This window comes from Brachyistius frenatus, unplaced genomic scaffold (assembly GCF_029030835.1).
Source record: "Brachyistius frenatus isolate BFR_SWC_R1_liver_20210118 unplaced genomic scaffold, ASM2903083v1 Contig_50, whole genome shotgun sequence".
NCBI classification, from domain to species: Eukaryota; Metazoa; Chordata; class Actinopteri; family Embiotocidae; genus Brachyistius; species Brachyistius frenatus.
In genome coordinates, this window is record NW_027210649.1 from 585,777 (window position 1) to 607,202 (window position 21,426).

General features: G+C 41.6%; 1 protein-coding gene across 3 annotated transcripts; it reads left to right on the forward strand.

The window, feature by feature from the left end:
* Positions 1–570: 570 nt before the first annotated feature.
* Positions 571–21,214, forward strand: ankrd52a (ankyrin repeat domain 52a). Of its 3 annotated transcripts, none has more exons than XM_069704203.1 (29): positions 571–781; positions 1,363–1,446; positions 1,561–1,639; positions 1,833–1,903; positions 2,125–2,325; positions 2,450–2,537; positions 3,177–3,319; positions 3,523–3,735; positions 4,455–4,533; positions 4,637–4,751; positions 5,001–5,083; positions 5,460–5,577; positions 5,673–5,741; positions 5,821–5,961; positions 6,288–6,350; positions 6,474–6,585; positions 6,703–6,774; positions 6,869–7,070; positions 7,204–7,291; positions 7,443–7,560; positions 7,965–8,184; positions 8,294–8,381; positions 8,512–8,595; positions 9,076–9,144; positions 9,263–9,408; positions 9,793–9,875; positions 10,102–10,184; positions 10,432–10,523; positions 10,963–21,214. In XM_069704203.1, the coding sequence occupies exons 1-29, from the start codon at positions 755–757 to the stop codon at positions 11,232–11,234; spliced, it is 3,303 nt and encodes a 1,100-aa protein (XP_069560304.1). In that variant the 5' UTR covers positions 571–754; the 3' UTR covers positions 11,235–21,214. The 3 variants fall into 3 exon arrangements, with proteins under 3 accessions (XP_069560304.1, XP_069560305.1, XP_069560306.1); XM_069704204.1 differs by having other exon boundaries at positions 9,076–9,135; XM_069704205.1 differs by lacking the exon at positions 9,076–9,144 and having other exon boundaries at positions 572–781.
* Positions 21,215–21,426: the final 212 nt, after the last annotated feature.

The window sequence follows — 21,426 nt, forward strand, 5'->3', positions numbered from 1 at the left end:
GGCCCATTAAGGCCTTAGCCTAAGAGAAAGCTAGTTTGGTCACTTTTTCCTCATTTTTTTTTAACACTTGAAAACTTGATTTTAATGCTCCAACCACTTACCAATTGAATATGTTATACAACATATAACATATGTTATAAATAGTAACACCAGGTAAAGTAGTCCTGTTAATCTGATTTGTCAAGCTTTGCAGAGTCTGCCTAGAGAAATCCTCCTGGTCTATTTATTCATTGATTTTTTTTTAATTATTATTATTGTTTAAATCAAATATTGAAATTATTATATTTAAATGTACCTCTTTAGGTAATATGTACAAAAAAAAATCCGAAGAAAAGGCCAGGATATATTTTGTTTGTAGATCCATGGTACCCCCCCCCCCTCCCATTAGATTAACCAGACAGAGTTCAAGTTTGTAGTTTTGTTGTTCGTTTTTTATTTATATTCTGTATTTTTCTACATTTTCCATAAGGTCAATTTGACAGTGAGTTGCGGTTTTCCGCCACACGGTGCCGCCATTTCACCCAGGGGAGGTGACAACGGCCCGCCACGCCTCTAGGCGGACCCGCACCGTCGTAGCCAGTCTCGTCAGACCAGACACTGGATACAGACAACAACAGTGACAGATCAAGACCGCATTTCTGTTTGCAAAATCCGCGATGGGTGCAGTCTGAGAGAAGTGGGAACAGCAGCGCACCGCAATATACCTCCGAGTTTGATCCTCATGAAGGAGCTCCGTCCCGGCTGAGTTTGGGAGATGGGAGTACTCAACATTGCAGACCAGGTAACGCCGAAAGAAAAGCGCTCCGTGTTTGTGCCGTGGCGCAGTCTAATTGCTGGGACGGAGACCTGCTCCTTGTGCGCAACGTACTTGTTTTCATGCTCAGCTTATCGGCGGCGCGCGTTTAACGAAGCAGATATCCGCGTCGCAATTGCGCAAATTCCGTCGTGAGCAGCGATGCCGGCTCGGTGTTTGCGAGGTGATTGCGTCGGCGCTCCGGTCCGGGGCCCTGCCTGGGGGTCCGGTTGAGCAGACTTTTAGCTCAAGCGAGAGCCCGTTTTGGTTAGCTGACGTAAGTTGTTGGAGCGGGGCCTGCAGGCCTCGGCCAAGGCTCGGGGTATCTCCTGGAGGAGCGCGAGAAATCGCATCCAGTTACCGACAACGAAGCGTTAAATGCAATATTGAACACCACGGTGGTGTATTTATCGATCTCGCGGAATAGATAATGACGTCGGCGCGGATTTGACCAGCTCGGATGCGTCCATACGATGTGCGATGGTCTCATCCGGTTCGTCGGCGCGGATCGACGCTAACGTGATTTCATGCAGCGTTATATTCATTTAACCGGTGTTTCTGCGTTGCAGCCTCCTCTGGTCCAGGCCATCTTCAATCGTAACGCCGAAGAAGTTCAACTATTATTGCACAAAAAGGAGGATGTCAATGCACTGGTACGTTTGCAAGCACTTTCCGTGTTAAATGGTTGCAGATCGGGAATGATGTGTGATGTTAAAACGTTAAAAAAAAAAAAAAAACTCAAAATCTTTCTCTGGGCTGCTCGACAGGACCAAGAGCGCCGTACGCCACTTCATGCTGCTGCCTGTTTGGGTGATGTCCATATAATGGACGTCCTCATTGAATCAGGTGAGTGAGCTCCATGCATCCCTGACACCTGGCAACGAGCTGCACATTCACCCGTTTGTCATCATCCCAGCAGACATGCTCCTTATTTTTGCTTCACTGAATTGCATTTTTTTTTTATTTGTATTTTTTTATACCTGCGACATCTGTGACCCCCTTTTTTTTAAAAATGATTTTGTGTGTGTGTGTCTTTCAGGTGCCAGTGTAAATGCTAAAGACCATATATGGTTGACCCCGTTGCACAGGGCAGCTGCTTCCAGGAATGAAGTAAGGAATAAACTGGTTTTGCCCCCTTTTCAAAGAGCCTTAATTAATTCTCGGTCAGATGACCAAATCTTGTAATTCTATTATGCATTCACCCACGGCGATTACTGCACTCATTTACCCGCATGCATCCAAAAACTATTGCCCCGACGGAAGGGAAATGCAGAAAGCCACAGATACGATGCACACTTTTAAGCCCCGGTGGTTGTTTTGCTTATCCCCAGAGGGCAGTGGGTCTGCTGCTGAGGCGCGGAGCCGAGGCAAACGCACGAGACAAGTTCTGGCAGACACCGCTGCACGTGGCCGCTGCCAACCGAGCCACGCGCTGCGCAGAGGCCCTGCTGACCCAGCTGAGCAACCTGAACATGGCCGATCGCACTGGCAGAACAGCCCTGCACCATGCAGCTCAGAGTGGGTTCCAGGAGGTGAGGCTTTGTTTAATTTAATCTGTAGAGGTGAACCTTTTTATGGATTGTCGTAATTAAACCAGGCGCCAAGAGAGGTCAATCTATAATTTTTTTTTTATTATTTATTCCATTTGTCTTACAGATGGTGAAGCTGCTGCTGAACAAAGGAGCCAACCTGAGTGCCATCGATAAGAAGGAGAGACAGCCCATCCATTGTGCTGCTTACTTGGGTTCGCAGATTTCACTTCCTTGCCAATGCTGCACTCCACATGTTTTCATTGTCAGCTAGCTGTTAACCCTCTGAATATCTCCACATGGTATAAATACTGAATTATTTACATTTTTACAACCTCTACAAATTCACATCTGCTCTCCGTCCTGTCCCTGCCGTTCAGAGTTTTTGTCATGTGACTGGTAGCCTCGGCCAAGTCATTCAAGTCTTCCCATTTACCGCCACATCATTTTTTTTTTTTTAACCTTATGTGGATTGTGCATTTTTGGCAAAATTTTAAATGAGACATATCGAATTTTGATTTTTATGACCATTTTAATCTTCGATTTTGTTAATTTTTTTTTTTTTTATAAGTGTTTGGTGGACACGATTAGTTCAAGGACCATTAGAAATTTTGAATCTGGCAATAATTCAGTTGCAGTTTCTTGCTGTTATGATGGTGTAATTTTGGCATTTTGTTTTAAAGAAAACATGCCCATCAAACCTGCCAGGGTTCCCGAGGGTTAAAAATCACAGTCATCACAGTCTCATTTACTTCTCTCTAATCGCTCTTATTTGTGTTTATTGTTTTTGTATCCGTCGAATTCATGGCAGAAATAATACTGACATGTTTTCTCCCGTTCTGTGTTTCTGACAGGACACGCGGAGGTCGTGAAGTTGCTGGTGTCCCGCAGTGCCGACAAAAGCTGCAAGGATAAGCAGGGCTACACACCTCTCCACGCTGCTGCTGCAAGTGGTCACCTCGAAATTGTAAAGTACCTGCTGAGGATGGGGACAGAGGTGAGTGATGATGTATGTATTCATTATTTCAAACAGGTCTCACTTTAAGACTCGCCAAATTCATCTTCCCTATTGTCAGTTATATTAACCATAACAAGCGTTTATCGAAAAGTCTTTCATCACGGTCGTCTGAAATCGTATCGGACGACACTTTCAGGAGCCAATTGGTACCGCCTGACGTTATGTTTGTGTCTTACGGTCAGATTGACGAGCCCAACGGCTTCGGAAACACTGCGCTCCATGTGGCTTGCTACATGGGGCAGGAGGCTGTGGCTACGGAGCTGGTGAACCACGGAGCTAATGTGAACCAGCCCAACAAGTGTGGCTACACGCCTCTGCACCTGGCCGCCGTCTCCACCAACGGCGCCCTCTGTCTGGAGTTGCTGGTCAACAATGGGGCAGATGTCAACCAGCAGGTATGAAATGAGATGTTATTTCTGTGCTTTTGTTTATGGTTTTATTTTAATTTTTTCCTCTTGCTAATATTTCGGAAAATTTTTACGATAATTAAGCGTTAATTATGCTTTACTATTGCTAAAAGTACAGATGCAGTGCGATTCATTTTGTTTGGTTAGGCTTTAATAAAAAGGTGAATTTTATTGTTATGGTCAGTTTTAGAGAAAATTTTTTTAGAGAAGTGTATGTGTGTATTTGGTTTTAATTTAACATAGTGCAGTGGATATGGAGAATTATACACACTGTATTCCTGAGGTGAATTTACAGTTGTTATGCTTGCAGAAATGACAATATTGTTGTGTGTAAAAAGGGAAAGCATGAGGAATCCCAATTAATGGAAGGATTAATATGCTATTGATCCTTCCTCTATGTATATCTTAAAGGACTTTAAAAATGATACTGTGAGAATTAACATTGGTCAGAAAGTTAGAGGCAGTGGAGGCGGTATTGTTGTGAAAATGGAGTCAGTGGAAAGAGACCTGTCACTTTAAATGTTTAATTTGAATTAAGAGCAGAGAGGAAACTACGTGTTAGCTGCTGCTATCTTTAAAAACCCCTGAATATGCGCATCATAGCTTTAGATTTTTTTTTTTTTTTAGGCCCAATCAGTGCCATAGTAATGATGTCTGGATAGTGTTAAGATAATATGACTTCATATTTTGTTTGTTGCCCTCTGCAGAGCAAAGAAGGGAAGAGCCCCCTGCACATGGCAGCCATTCACGGACGCTTCACACGCTCTCAGATCCTCATCCAAAACGGTAACGATTGACTCCACCGTCTCACCGAGAACGTGTTGGTGAATCCGCTTTCTCGCCTCCTAATGGGTCTTTGTTTCGCTCCCTATTCCCTGCTTTCTATCAGGTGGGGAAATCGATTGCGTGGATAAGTATGGCAATACTCCTCTCCACGTTGCTGCTAAGTACGGCCATGAACTGCTGATCAGCACTCTGATGACCAACGGAGCAGACACGGCCAGGTAGGAGAGAAGCTCTCAGTGGGGCTAACTGATATAATAGTATGAAATAGTTGTAATACGAGGGTGTTGAACCACAGTAAAGATGCCTTAAAGTATACTTTTTTTTTTAATTTTTTTTATACACTTTATTAATCCCCGAGGGGAAATAATAATACGTGTCATGCTGAAAGATTGTTGAGTTCAGGCGGAGTTGCTTTTGTAATTTTGCCCCTTCGGTTGCTAACATTTAGTTTGTTTTTGTGTTTTCAGACGTGGGATCCACGGAATGTTCCCTTTGCACTTAGCTGTGCTGTACGGGTTTTCAGACTGTTGTCGCAAGTTACTCTCCTCAGGTTTGTTCCATAAATGCTGTATGTGCACTCAAATTCTTTTTTATTTTTTTTACTTTTATTTTACCAGGAAGTCCCATTGCGATAAAAATCTCTTTTACAAGGGAGATCCGGCCAAGATAGCAGCCGTACAAAGTCACGTGCAATTAAAATGCGGCGTACACAACGTAATATACGAGATCCACAATAAAACAGCAACCTCTTCAATAAAACAAACACTTGCCTCAGTCATCACATTCCTGATGAAGCCTTTAAATTTATCAGCTGATACACAAAGTGCCAACTTTTAGATCCTTAGTAGCTCCTAATTAACTTAATCTTCCATGTCTGTGTTTATGTTCACTTTGACATCGCCATCTCTTCTCCCCTCCCTCGGCAGGTCAGCTGTATAGTATAGTTTCATCTATGAGTAAAGAGCACGTACTATCGGCTGGGTTTGACATAAACACCCCTGACAACTTTGGGAGGACCTGTCTACACGCTGCTGCCTCTGGAGGGTAAGACGCACGATCTCTTTCAGCACCGGAATATCAAAAGGACCAAAAATGGTCCTCCGACGAAATGTTTTCCTCACGATTTTCTGTCTCCGCAGAAATGTTGAATGTCTGAACTTGCTCTTAAGTAGCGGTACCGATTTGAATAAGAGGGACATAATGGGAAGGTGAGTTCTCCTTCAGTTGTCTGTGTTTTTCATCCCATAACACAAGCAAGAATGGAAAGTGACTTCATGCTCCCTGCAGGACACCGTTGCACTATGCAGCTGCTAATGGGAGGTACCAGTGCACTGTGACCCTGGTGAGCGCTGGCGCTGAGGTCAACGAGCCTGACCAGACAGGCTGTACTCCCCTGCACTACTCTGCCGCCTCCCAAGCCTTCAGCAGGTTGGAAACTTGTTTCTCTCTCTCGTTTTGTTCTCTCTGAAACGGCAAATTCAACACAAGCCAACAAATTCTGTCCAAAATAAACAACAACTGTTGATTCAGAGGACTGATTGATTGGTAGAAACTGTCAAATAAATGGTGGTGTTTGAAATGCAAAAACAAAGCCCTCTCCTGACCTTATCTCTCTCTGTCATTACTCATTCACTTCAAGCACTGAACAGTTTCTTCTCCTTTCGAGTTCTTAGAAAGCAGTCTGAACAACATAATCAAGAAGATAAAACACTCAGGAAAGGTAATTGAAACAGGTCGTTTCTGGGTTCTTTCAGAGTTGATCGTCATTTTTCTGGGAACCATCAGAATGATGAGGACGAGGCGAAGGAGTCGTACTTGTGAGTTTTCTTTCTCTAGTCTTAACTTTATTTGACCAACATGAGTAAGGTTTGTTGTGAACAGTTATTACAAAACATCACAGAATGACATGTTTTTCTGGTTTCTGTTGTTTTTTTTAACAGCTGCTTGGAGCATCTTTTGGACAATGGCGCTGATCCATCGATGGTCAACTCAAAGGGTTACAGCGCTGTTCACTATGCAGCTTACCACGGCAACAAACAGAACCTGGAGCTGGTGAGTTTTCTGTTCACGCATGCAATAATCACATCTCACAAATATCACACGCTACATATCAAGGATTAGTTAATGGGGTTGTTCTGCTTGAAACTGACTGTTGCGCTTTCCTTCTAGCTCCTGGAGATGTCCTTTAATGCACTAGGAGACATAGAGAGCAGTATTCCCGTCAGCCCACTGCATCTCGCTGTAAGTGTTGCACATCAGGTCGCCACTGCATTTAGTCGACATTACGAGGCTGATTAGAAGCAAAGTTGTGACTGTCTTATCTCTGCTCCTGCAGGCTGATAAAGGCCACTGGCAGGCGCTGCGTGTGCTCACGGAGACTGCAGCCTATGTGGACATGCAGGACGCCGCAGGCCGCTCCGTACTCTACCTGGCTGCCCAGAAAGGCTTCGCACGCTGCGTGGAGGTGCTGCTGGCTCAGGGGGCCTCCTGTCTCCTCAATGACAACCGTCTAATGTGGACTCCTATTCATGTTGCAGGTCTGGCGCTCAGCTGGGAGACTGCATAGCAGTGTTTCGGATTGTTATCACTCTGGATAGAGTCAATTTTATGTCATTGAGTGTATTTTTTTTTCTTTTCTAATTGTGTTTTTTGTACTTTGTTTCATACCAGCTGCCAATGGTCACTCGGACTGTCTGCGCATGATGATTGATTACGGGGAGGAGGGGGATCTCATCAACGTGGCAGACAAATTTGGCCAGTAAGTTGTTGTTGTTTTTTTTTTTTCTTTTAAAAAGATGACTTCAGTTTGTTCAGTCAGCTTTGAAAAACAGTTTCATGCCTAAAGCTGATTTGACCAATGAACATACAGTGCTAAAATGCTTCTTTATGGTTACCTCCGTCTCCTTCAGGACTCCTCTAATGCTAGCTGTTCTGGGAGGTCACACAGACTGTGTCCACTTCCTGTTAGAGAAGGGTGCCTCACCAGATGCTAAGGACAAGAGGGGCAGCACCAGCTTGCACAGAGGGGTAGGTCAAGACCGCTGCATTCGGGGCGTCAGCTGTCCGACAAAAACTTAAGACAATTGGAGGATCAAGTATAACAGTACAGTGGAGGTCAAAATTGACAGCATAATTTACGATTTTAATAGACAACCTAAATGACTCACCTTTAATCACACACATGGAGTAAAAACCTACTTCACTATAAAGCCTTGTGTTTGTTTTCTGGAATAGACTAAAACCCTGTCCGGGAAACATGCCCAGATGTTCTATTAATACTGCAATAGAATACATAACAGATACATATGAATAAAAACTATTTCTATGTTTGAAGTGAAAAAAAAAAAAAAAAAAGAATTTCTCATTTCCTGAATGCAGGTTTGCTGCTTTATGTCGGTGGAGTTTGTGTAATTTGAACTCTCTTTGCTCAGGCGGTGTTGGGCCACGACGACTGTGTGACGGCCCTGCTGGAGCACAAAGCTTCTGCGTTATGTCGGGACATCCAGGGTAGGACACCGCTGCACTACGCTGCGTCCAGAGGCCACACAGAGATCCTGGCCAGTCTGGTGCAGGCCGCCATGGCAACGGACCCGCAAGATAAATTGCTGGACAACAAACAATACACCCCATTACACTGGGCTGCTTACAAAGGTTTGCTCAGTTTGATGGACTGGAAACGTCTAATCCCCAAACCTAAATGTTGCAATTAATCACTGTAACATCTGTCGTCGCGTGTAACGCTGAGTGTGTTTGTTTGCAGGGCATGAAGACTGTTTGGAGGTTTTACTTGAATTTAAAACATTTATCCATGAAGAGGGAAACCCTTTCACCCCCCTGCACTGTGCTCTGTGAGTATTAACATTCTCTTGTCCGGTGTCTCTGTGTGTCAACACTAATTGCTTTTACTGAAAAAAAAACAACAACAACAACACTCTAGAAAGAATCATCGTTTCATGAACCCGCTCGTCTTGTTTGTAGGATGAATGGCCACAGCGGTGCTGCAGAGAGGCTGCTGGAATCTGCTGGGGTCCACATGATTAACACCAGAGATGCCAAAGGAAGGTGAGGCTGCAGAACAAAAGAGCTAAAATATATTGTACGAGGTCAAATTTGATTCAGAAAGCAGGCATGTAACATAATGATCATAGGGTAATAAGGAGGTATAGACTGGATGTACTTCTCATTGTTATAGAGGTAGTATTGTTTCCGGCACGCTTGAAAGCCTTCGTGAAGCCCGCTACAGCCCGTGAAGCTGTAAGAGACGGATGATCAGAACTAGTCCTTAAGATGTGCTGTCAAACCGCGTCAGAAATTTCCGACGGCCTAACAAAGACAAACAAACAAAAAGATTGCCATCTTAGAAAAGGTGACGGAGGGGAAAGACACGATATAGTTTAGAAGACAATCAGGGAAACATTATTAGTGTTACAGTAGATTGTACACAAGAAAAGTATTAAAAAAAATAGTTAAGTAACAAATTTAAATAAGACGGCTATAAAGGGGAGTACAGGTCTCTCACATCTGCATCTCTGCCTGATCAAGGTGTGAAGTGGGTGCAAATGATGGATCGAAAAAGTGCAGCACAGACACCCAATATCAGAGGTCAGAAAGGTGCGGGAGGGTGTTTCTGACACTAGACACACCAAAAATACAACTTAACACCGTGTGATTACAATCAGGGGGATTATAATACTCAATCATGGGTTGGGCCGTCTCTGTCTGCCTGTAGGACCCCACTGCATGCTGCTGCATTTGCCGAGGATGTCGCAGGACTTCAGCTGGTGCTTCGCCACGGGGCAGAGATCAACGCAGTGGACAAAAGTGGACGCTCTGCTCTGATGGTAGCTGCTGACAAGGGACACAGTGGCACCGTGGGTGAGTCTGTTTATTCTTTTCAAGGACAAGTTACAGAGTGCTTTACGAAAGAAAAAGAAAAAAAGAAAGAAAAACCTGATCGATGTTAAATATTAAAAAATAAATACAGAAAATTAGGTTAAAATACAATTGAACTAAAACACAGAAAACAAACAGTTTAAGAAAATTCTGTTCTAAAATAGTGTGTTTTTAAGAGGGATTTAAAGGAGGAAACCGAGCCAGCCTGCCTGACCCGAGGAGCCCCGACTCCACAGAACAGTCCGCTCTGGTTTTTAATAGGTGGCTGTTTGTCACTCTCTTTGTCTGTTGTGCTGACTTTAATTGTCAGTTTGGGACATCGGTAGTAACATCTTATTAATGTCTTTGTGTCTCTGTGTCGTCCAGCCATCCTCCTTCACCGGGCCAAGGCCGACCTGACACTGCTGGATGAGAACAGGAACACTGCCCTGCATTTGGCCTGCAGCAAGGTACACATCAGTTACTCACTAAAGTCGAAGCTCTGCCGCGGTGTGCCGAGTGCCAGCACAAATGCTGATAAGACAGAACTGAAGCATGTACAGTTTTTCTAAGCACTATTTTTAACTAAATAACACCAGTGAATAATGAGTTCGAAAAAAACATTTTCCGTTTTCTTCAAATGCTCAGCGATCAATCATCAATCATTATGACTGTCTTTTTGATTTTGTTCTTCAGGCCCATGAGATGTGCGCCCTGCTGATTCTGGGCGAGATCCACAGTCCCACTCTCATAAATGCCACCAACAGTGCTCTGCAAATGTGAGAACTTAGTAAACATTTTAAACTGCCAAAAAACATTCGGTGGCAAAAAGCGCTTCACTTAAGTTTACTGGGGATTTTATTTTGTCCAACAACCTTGAAAAACTGCACAGGCCATGTTTGTCCACGTACCACTTTTTTTTTTCGGCAAATTTGATTGAATGTTTATGGTATTCTCTATGTGTGCACATTAGTTAAGTAGTTTGTCTGCCAGCTGTCTGTCAAACTCTGCCTTGCTCTCCCACAGGCCCCTCCATCTTGCAGCACGTAATGGCCTGGCTACGGTGGTGCAGGCACTGCTGAGTAGAGGAGCCACAGTGCTGGCTGTGGATGAGGAAGGTGAGGCACTATACGTTTCTCTTTTCTCCGTTTATCGTGTGTTAGCTTCTTTACTACAAATCACATATATCTTGTCGGATAACCGTTTTTTCCAAACCACACCATATTTTCTATTTTTGTTTGAAAACTAAAATGTGCAGATGCGAAACTTTTGATGGATAATCTGCAAGTTCTCAATTATGGTTCAATGGGTTTTTTTTTTTTTTTGTGCACCTTTTTGTGTGCCCTTTGTTGCTGAGGAGGTAATGCACAAAGAGGTTTTAGTGTTGGAAATGATGAGTTTTGAGAGTGACGTTTCGAGCCATGAAACCAAAACAAGTAGAGTGAAGACTCTAAAATACTCTGTAGAGCCGAGTTAAACTGCGAAGTTGATTATTCTCTGCGAGTTCATCACTGAGTGAAACCTTTGACCGAATGTGTCCGTGTTGATGTCCGTCAGGCCACACCCCAGCTCTGGCCTGTGCTCCCAACAAGGACGTGGCTGACTGCCTGGCTCTGATCCTCTCTACCATGAAGCCTTTCCCCCAGCGGGACCCTTCCTCCTGCTCCTGCTCCTCTCCCACAGTCTCCTCATCCCCGGGTCTCAACTTGCTGAAGCACTGCGGCATCACCGCCGCCTGCGCCCCGCTGCCCAGCAACGGCCTCCACAACGGCTACGTCAAAGACCGTCACGGTGCACCGGTCGGCCTGGACGGGTGTCTGTCTGAGTGAGCTCCTCGAGCCCCCCCCCCCCCCCCCCCTCCTCAGCCAGCTGCTATCACCTTCATCACCACCAGGGGGCGACTCCCTTTAACATGGCCCAGAGGACCAGGAGAGCACCCACCCACATGTCTGTTTTCTGTGTATGTATGTGTTTGTGTGTCTGTGCGTGCGTGAGTGTTTGGTCTTCTCTTGAGGTGCAGTCAAACCTAATATGCAATTAGATCCCATTCCTCCATCTCCTAGTAGTGCTTAATATGTAGAGGCAGATTGCTCTACAAGGTCACTCAGACGAAGTGCAGCATTCAAAGCAAACACTAGCAATCTGGCCATCTCGAAACCATTTAACCCTTTAAAACCATAATGACATGATTATATAACCAACATCTAAGAGCATGGAAATGTCTGTATCCTCAGCTGTCTCACCTCATATCATTCAGTATAAAAGTCATATCATGTTTAATCAGTTGTGGTGACCTTGTAGAGGAACATACAGCCTTCCCAAAAGAATGATCAAAGAGTTTCTTTGTTTTTTGATAGTTTATCTTTACTCTTTTTTTTTTTTTCCTTCTTCTTTTTTTTTTTCCTTTTAGTTTTTAATTGTCCGTTAGCTTAGATTTTTATGAAGGAACCACACAAGGGAAAATCGAAATTTTTGCTTAAGAGTGCAATGCTTGTGTACTACAGTACAATCTGAAATTTGGAAAAGGGTCACAAAGATGTTTAATTCCATAGCGTACTTTAAATGTACGGCCTAGAATTTGTTTGGCATTTTAAAGATAATTTGGTAATGCTGCTGAATACATTAGCATGTCTCCTTCCAAAGGAGAGCCATGTTCGGGTCAGCGTTTATAACATCGATTTGTTCTTAATGCCGACTTCATTTTTTAAAGATGCTAAATAAGTGTTTGTTAAGCTAGAATGTTTCTAAGCATATAAGTTATGACCAAAGTTGATCAACACTACTATGGCTATAAATTATTTATTTGAGATGAACTGTACTGTATAGAGAAAGACAATAGATCTCGATATACCTCGTCAACTCGTTTAGCAGCTGCTTCATCTTCACCCAGGGTCCGTAGGCCTAACGTTCTCTTTTTGTAGGACTAGAGAACTACTGTAGGATAGTGACTGACTGAGGCCTTGTTTATTTCTAGATGAAGGCTTTACTAGTAATATCTGCCAACAACACCTCATCAAAGCATCATATATCTGAGCACATAAATGAACAAGCCATTTCAATTTATTTCCCATCTCTTTAACAGTGTTTTTTCGGAGAAAAAAAAAAAAAAGATTTCAGAATTCGAATGGCCTGATTATTGAACGAGAGCAATCAGTTTTTGGTTTTTAGGCACTAATGATGTTTTTGTTCTTTTGTGTTTCTGAAGTTGAACCGGCCATCAGCTTTTGTGGTTGGCTCTCACTAAAGGAGTATTTCTCTGAGCTGGTGAACTAGTCTTAAGCATCTAATAGCTTATATCTCAACTTCTCGGTGGTGATCAATTTGAACAGATTCAGAGTATTGTCTGCTATTTTTATTGGGCAGTTTTCAAGCAATATTTTCTTTTGGCCTTTTTTGTTTTGTTTAGCATTATTGAATAGACAATCACTGTCACAAGGGCTTTTGTTTCCCTGGAATGTGTTTGATTTTTCTTTTATTATTATTTTTCGTTTTCTTCAGTTTAAAAAAAAAAAAAATTTCATGACAAATTACCTAAAGACTAAACGAATGGCTCTGTGTGTGCCGGGCATTTTACTGTCAGTGTCAACACAAATGCACTGGATTGCCTTTATGGCATCTCATGAAATGCCTTTTGACCCATGCCTTCCGTAACACATCATTTCAGTTGGATTGCTTAATGGCAGAGTATGGCGAGCCCGAAGTCTGATTACGTTTCCACCCATTTGATAGCAACGGCATTGAAACCACAGTTGCACCACAGTATCTAGTGGGAAAAAAAAAAAAAAAAAAACAATTGCCTGGCATATCTTTATGTCCCGGCGTTATCAGTGACCATGGGGTTGATATCCCTGATAGAATCAAATAGGGCTAAGAGGAAAAGGAGAGGGATCTTTGCTGAGGCCAATACCTGTTGTTTAGATTTCAGGAATAGCAGAAATCCAAATATGTCCTTTTTGGTGTTTATTTTGTTGTCTGCTCATCCCATTTTCTGGTACTAAGCATACTAAAGATGATTGTATCGGACCACTAGAGCTGTTTGTGACTTTTAGATGTTATATCTATGCTATTATATTGTTTGTTTTTTTAAAACCATCTGCTGGTGGTTAAATTACACTGAGTCAGATTGTTTTCATTGGCGCGATAACTTCATATCCACTGGTAATGAAGTGGCACAATTGCACACATTAGTTGACTGGATGAGAGATGAGGACCTAGACTAGGCTGTGTCGTTAAATGCCCTTCACAAAATGGCTTTTGTTTTGGCGTATTTAACTTCGATTTTTTTTTTTCAAGAAAAGTGACACGAATCCTATTCAGAGCAGTGATATCGATGACTTTAGTGGTGTAATGGGCATTTCACTCAATCTGCATGACTGACTGAAATGAAATGGAACTAATTGGTGAACCCCAGCTTTTGTTCTCCTGATCAATTTCTAAATTTCACGAGAACCGATATTACATTAAGACTGGGCATAGGTACATACTTTCTTTGTAATCTCAGGATCTGTGCTGAAGTAGCAGACAGAATTTATGAATCCAATCAGATCTCCGCAGGATGATTATGTCCACAGTTTGTGAAGGGATGTTCCATAATTTAATTCCTTTTTAACCCTAATCCCTTGACACTTAATTAGATAGTCAAGCACGCACTTTAGTACATTCAGGTTCTAAGTGTGAAAAATAGAGCAGATGTAATGTATGTACTTTTGTTTACATGCATGTGTGTTGCTGCTGAATACAGGAAGGTAGGGTTGCAAAAGACAAAAGGCTGCAACAAAATTGTACTATTAACAATGCATTATTTGAAAAAAAAAAAAAAAAATCACACGCACACTTCGGGACAGCGTCAACTGCCCGCTCGTGGCATCTATTTCTGGGCGGGCGCCCCGGCAAAGTGACAAGGTTACATTACCCAGCCTACTGTTAATAACACAGACTCTGGCCTCAGTCACTTAAAGTCAGTGCAGTGATTCTACAGACACCTCAGGCAGGCTCCTCAAAATCCTCTACACACACTCTCTGCCATCTGTAGGTGCTGTCAGGCCAGCCTGTTAAGGCAGAGATTTTTTTTTTCTCTCGTGATGTCCTTATCTGACCAGTGAAAAGGAGCCGTTGCCCCTTGCAACTCTACAGGTTGAAACTGAATCCTTTTGTTGTATCACAGTATTCTTATACATGCTTTTTTTTTTTTTTTATTTGTGTGTACCAGTGATAACTGAGTGATTGTGCATGGAGCTAGATCACTATTTTGATATAGCAACGGTTAAGCAAATGGAGCATATAACAATATATCTGGAGTCAGAAACGGAAAGCAATGTAAGGTCCAATTGTAGCAATAGCGCGTGTGTGTAACAGTGTGCAGCACAAATATTGCACTGCCATCCATTTAGGCCAATTCAGTAACTCATAGCATAAATGCCAATGGAAGATTTAAATGCGGGTTAGATGTCATAATCTTTGGTCACAAATAAGGCCTGTTTGCCAAAATGTGTAGAGACGGGAGGGAAAAGCCTCTCCGTGAAGCAGCAAAGGATTTATGCATATGTTCAAGCAGTTTACAGTCTGACCATCAAATCTGAGCCATGAATTTTTCTGACTGAAATGAATGTAGGGTCAGTTTAGAGCAGGACAAATTTGCTTTCTCCCGACTTTAAACTGTTGCTCTTCATTTGTCTTGCGTAGATACGATTTTACAGGTAGCATGTAGTAAAATAATTCTCTACATATTATACAGTATGTGTAGTTTGTCTTCCTGCATCGAAGGTCTGGATATGGATTTTATTTTTTATTATTTTTTTCCTTTGGCATTATTGTTGGCATATAGGCCTGCTGTTTTTGAAATATCACTTTTCTTTCTCTATACATTTGTGTAGAGCGTAGCCTAAAAGGTAAACAGAGGACAAGAGTTCAGACGAATTTAACATTCACGTTCATCCATTCCATTGAGATTGCCTTACAGTACAGTAAAACAAGAGGGACAAAAGGGTCTACAGTAGATATGATTACACACACACACACACTCGTAAATAGCCTATATTTGACAAAAATGCACCTAAGCTACACCCATTTAGTGCCATAGAAACCTTGATTTGCCTTTAGACATGAATCATATTTACTTGGTCAGTAACATATTCAGACGTAGGCAGGATTATTACGGTTTTTGTGTTTGGAGCTGCATGTCTTTTCGCCAATTATACTAGTCAAAGGAAAACAATATAAATATTTGCATGGGTTTTTAGTACTTTAATGCAAGTATTCTGTTAAAATTTGGTGTTGGTAGAAGTCTATTTTATAATTGGACATTTTTGAAGAATATAGTTAGGCCCTTTGGTATTGGCAATGCAATCCCTAGGTTGTGTGTTTAACCAGATGGTTTATAATGTATGTGTTACCAGGAAGAGAAAAAAACAAAACAATTTTGATGTCCAAAAAAAAAAAAAAAAAAAAAAAAGCATGGTATATACAGTACAGTATAGAATTGATTTGCCTCAAGGGATGTCTCGGTTCTTACTTGAAGTAAATGGCAAATTTCAATTCAACTCTCTGATCCACTGTTGAGCCTTTTGCCTTAAAAGCTGATAAGGAAAATGATACCTGGCAGTACCTGATAAGTTGCATCACCTGCAGAGTTATGCTACTTGGTTGGATTGTGGGGGAAAAAAAGAAAATTGGCGGGGTTTTTTTTTTTTTTTTTGGTCTTACCGACATCTTCGGGTGTCAAGAAGCACACAAATAAATTTGAGGTAGCACATAGCTCAAGGTTGCCACGGTGCAGAGATTGTCCTGAGAGGTTGGGATATCGCCATATTTTCCACTGTGAATGAATGAATTCAGAATTCACTCGTAAACAATCAACTTTGGCTTCTCTGTTATCCAGAGCCAAACGACACTGGAGATAAAAAGTGGTGTACCTCAAAAAGAATAAAGGTAAAAAAAAAAAATTAAAAAAAAATTCAGACAGAAAAGACGTTCTTATGAAAAACGCTTGTACAGCTATGCTAACAAAGAGTTAAAATCTTGTGATCCATCTTGTTGTGGGTAGTGTAATTCTGCTTCAACCAGCCTAAATCAGATGTATCTACGCGGGAGTGTTTGATTAGTGTCGGCAGATGTCTCATGTTTCCTACCTTACGAAGGGGCAGCCAACTGCACCTTGTACTTTTTATTGGACCTGCAGTTTTACCTCATCAGTGATCTTTTGTGTGACGATGCTGACATTGATCCTCTGTGATTTCTTCTTGTTTCTCCTTGATGCCAGTCGTGTAGATTTCTCTCTCTCTCTCTTATAGTGCGTGTGTGTGTGCGTGTGCGTGTGTGTGTGTGAATTTTCAACATATGCATGTCAAACCTAAACATGCACGAGCCCTTTTTTTTTTTTTTTTTTAGAACTGAAAAGCATAGTTACTCCGTTTCAACATATTTCTCTTCATTAATAATCAACATGAGTCTGTTGTCTGGTGCAAGTCATTTAGAGTGAAGGGTACAGTCTAATTTACGGAGGGAAATGAAGGTAGCTATAAAAACCATACCTCTGCAAGTCAAAACAATACAATTTGACTGTATGACTAATGCTAGTTTGACCGCGTTCCCTGCCTGAACACTTGGTTATTAATTTCCCCCCCACCAATAGGACCTGTGTAATATCGAGCACAGTGGTGGCATGGTGCCTTTTATTTGTTACTACCGAAAGGTACGGTCTTCCATTTGTATTTCCCAGAAGCCTTATAATGGGAAAAAGAAATTACCCTGAACATACATGACGACAGTAGATAGGCTCATACTCCCTCCCAGCATTATTATTATTAATATCATTTCAATCCTGTATGATCTGATTTAAAACGGGAAAAAAAAAAAAAACAGCCTAAATAATTCTTCTGTATCCATCTGAATTTCACTGCATTTCTAGTAACCGAGTGCTCCCTTCGGGGAGCAGAATAAATTGCACATTACTGTTGCGATTTTAGGGCACATCAAACATTGAATGGATGGGGTTCAATAGTACAAAAGCACAAATCCAAAGAAGGCACCTCGGGGCTCAGTTGGCTCTCCCAACAATAAGAAGCGAAGGAGCCGGCCTACAGACCAAATTTGGCAAAGATGTAAGGAAAAACCATCCGACTCCTGAGTACAGAAAACATGAGGTTTGATTGTCAGTAACACATTAACTGTAGAAAGACCATTGTCTGGAATATCAGAGCTTATTCTTATTGTTCTCCTCAACTCTTTGGGTATTTCATCGGCAATTAGTAACTTCACAGTGCAAACCAAGTTGTGAGCTGTTGCGGTACCTGCGTTCAACATCGAATTTAAGTGAATCTGTTTGTTGTGACTGTGTTGCAAATTGATTGTGGAGATTGTTTTGTGTTTTTTTTAGGGTAGACTGACTACAAGTAGGGTGGCAGTAGTAGCTGTGTGCAGTGTTAATAACAGTGTGATCATATTATAGAAGTGACGTAACATTTGTTGTCTTACTACGACATTAAGGCATGAATCATCTTCTGTCGAGCTGACCTCGTTTGAAATAGACAAAAGATAAAAAGTGCAATAACCTTTTGTTTATCATTGCTTCCTCGGTTGAAGAAAATATTATTTGATATGCCCTTTTTTTTTTTTTTTCTTCTTTTTTTGTTAACACCAAAAGTCACTCATCTGTAGCAAATGAAGGATTTCAAGTGGTCCTCTTGTTTGTGTTCAGAGAGGTGATATTTGATAGTGGAGTGTGTGATATTCCATTCTTAAAACTGTGATCAATATCCGACTTTAAAAGCTGCCTGCTCAGACAAAGGACCGTGCACAAGTTGACTGATAGATTTGAGTAGGTGCATTTTTTTTTCTCTCTCTCTTCTTCTTCTTCTTCTTCTTCTTCTTCTGGATGGACTTTGATGGTATTGTAGTTTGGGCTTCTGGTTTTAATAACCGGCAGACTCGTTCATTTGCATGTGTAGATGTGTGTATATGCATCCTCTCTTCCTCCTTGAATGAAACGTTTTCTCAAAAATATTTAGACCTGCTGTCAGTGATGTATGCGGATAAAAGGAAATATGAAATGCCTTATATTTGTTTTCAATGTTAAGCATTAAGGGTTCTTGCGTGTCCCTCCCTTCTCAGCGTGTAGCCTAAAGTTTGTACAGTTAAGAAACTCATGAGATTTATATCTACTGTATAGCCTATGTGTTTTCAGACTTTGTTACTCGGAGGTCCTGTGATTGTGGTTTTAGAGAAACATTCCCCTTGAAAGTGCCGTTTGTTTTCACCAGCAGAAGATGTGTCTTGGGGGGTGGGTGGGGTGGGAGGGGGGGGGGATGTATTTACACGAAGGGAAAACAAATGTTCGCAAAAAAAAAACAAAAAAAAAAACCCAAACACTTTCCCGGTGTTTACTGTTGAACCTGTTGAACCGAATGACACAAAGTATTTGTGCAGGTGAAATAAGGCAGCAATCTTCTGATGGAGCACCTTATCGACTTGCTCCTTCTGTGAGCCCACAATGGAAATAGTCTCTCACCAAGCTTGATTACTCTAAAGCAGAGCCATATCACAGAATTTGCCCATTAGGAGCCCCCTTGAATGTGCTATTAGGAATAGCCTACTGTAGGAAAGGATGTATACTGCATGTTCTGTGACATTTTAGTAGTGGTAGTCCCTTTCATGTTGTTTTTTTTTTGTTTGTTTGTTTTTTTTTGTAATGTTTAGTCTGCTTCACTGTAGATGTCACCACCTCATTGCAACTCACAAGCTATTAACAATCCTCTCACAACTGGACTTAAAGCAGGCATTGATCTGCTGCTGAGGCAGCCTTAATTCATTGCAAAATTTGAAAGAAAAAAGAGAGATGGTAGGAAAAAGGGTTGCCTGTTTTTACTTTGAGTGGCTTATCTGGGGAAATACAAAGGAGCCCTTATCACGAGTGGAAGGACTCTGAATCAGGGCATGTGATGAGTTACAATCAAAACGTTTCACAGTGCACCTTCACGGGAAAAAAAACTAGAAAAACAACACAAAAAAAAAAAGTTGGCTCGTCCACCCAACATTCCAAAGTTGATTTAATTTTCCACAGTCCTGTCCCTCTGATTGAGGAGGTCCTTTTTGCTTTGCTGGTGAATGAAGTGGGCATGTGTGTCAATGACAGGGTTCCCTATTTAGCCTAACGCTGATTACCTCATTTAGAAATCTGCAAATATACTATTCTACTGTGTGTAAAGGAGTCAATGCCATCACCAGCAGCGCGGTCTCGAGACCTGTGATGACAACAGGACCAATGAAGTTACTCTGTTGAAATTAGCCAACTTCAAAATACAACCAGTCTGGGAATATAGGGTTAAGACACGATTCAAAATTATTTTTTTTTTATTTTTTTTTTTTGTAAAGGCCAGATGGTCCTCTTAAGATTTCTTCAGTTAGTAAATCGCCACAGCTGCTACCCCAGTCAGCCTCGGGAGCTGTCAGGAAAGCTGCATAATACCGTTTTTTGAGGCTTCGCATTAATATTCCACCTCATTTTACAAAATAGAAGTGGAAATCTTAACGTTACGGTTGTTACAAACCGCTCCTCAAACACTGACTGGAATAGCAACTGGTTGGCACTAGCATGGCTCGCGAGGCCTGGTGTATCTCACGATTATTTAAGTGAACGATCATATTGGCATCACTTGCTGTTTTTTCAGTAGCATTTCTCCTACCTCCTTGTTTTGCAGCCTTGAGTATTGTTTGTCTTCGCCACCTGTTCTGACTTTAAAAGAAAAGAAAAAAAAAAGTCTATTCACAGTACGGGAATACAGATTTATCATAAGCAATGGTAGTTATACATAAAGTGTGCTTGGTTGTGCTGTATGTGTATATGTCTATTTGACGTTGATAAAAACAAAATATTTATGAGAAGCATTTATACGACAAAAATACCACTGGAATGTGAAGCCAGACAATGTTATGATGCAGATTATGATGATAGTCTATCCCCCTTTAACATACAGTGGCGAAATGGTCAGAGGAGTCATCTTTTAGAAAAATGGAAAAACCGTGCATTGGCTTTATTTTTTAACACCATTTACTCCTTTGGTTTTCCTCTTATGCACATACTTCCCTGCCTAGCTCTAATAGTGTTCAATATGTCAACGTTTACAGCTTCGTTCTGGGTCAGCCATCGATTGCCCTGCAGTTGGAATTACATCACAGGTTATCACAAGGAAGATAGTTAGTTGGATTTGTACTTGTGTACGGGGGTGAGTTTGAGGCCCTCGAGCCGTATGCCTTTGAATCCATCTGTCCACTCTGAACCAAATTCTGCTACATAGGCGTCCGTCTCCGCACTGCCCCGACATTTTACATTCAAGTTTTAACTACAAGGGGTACAGGACAAGGTGAAAGGTTTGAGGTTTTCTGACCAGCCCCCCCACCACCCTCTTCCCCAACCATTCACCCACAACCCTCCACCCACTCACGCCTTCTCCCATGACAGGACCAGCCCCACTTCCCCATCACCCACCCGCCGTCTCACCTAAACCTCAAGCCATTCATTTTTCTGTTTTGTTTTTTCGACAATGCAATCCTGAAAGCACTTTGCCTTGTTATTCCTTTGTGTGAACATGTGAATGATAATTTGTTACAGAAATGTTAAATATGTAAAAGATCATTCACTGTTTTGGAAAAACCTGCATCTGTCTTTCTGACGTTAAAAGATAAAAAAAAAAAACAATTTAGTGACATTAAACCGGAATCTATTTTATAAAATGTTTGCTGCAGCCAATTGGTCTTGTCATTCAGTATTGTGGCTTAGGGTTGTTTGTGTTCAATAAAGTGCTATTGCTAAATATTTTTGGACTCTGGAGTTACTTTGGACTAGTGATCACCATTTCGGGTCTCGAATTAACATTTTTTTTATCTTCAGCTCTGTTTAATTCACTGTAATGCCTAATTTGCTGAGAGCTAAAATGTGCCTTAATACTAAGAAAACATTTACAACTTCTTGTCGTCACTTGAGTGTGAGAAATTTGTTTCATGTCTTGGGTTGATCTAAATTTAAAC

Excerpts from the sequence above, each read along its gene's own strand:
- ankrd52a (XM_069704203.1), top strand. The coding sequence starts at position 755 with ATGGGAGTACTCAACATTGCAGACCAG. Across the intron at positions 9,409-9,792 it reads GGGACACAGTGGCACCGTGG|CCATCCTCCTTCACCGGGCC; the intron begins GTGAGTCTGTTT and ends TGTGTCGTCCAG. Across the intron at positions 9,876-10,101 it reads TGCATTTGGCCTGCAGCAAG|GCCCATGAGATGTGCGCCCT; the intron begins GTACACATCAGT and ends TTTGTTCTTCAG.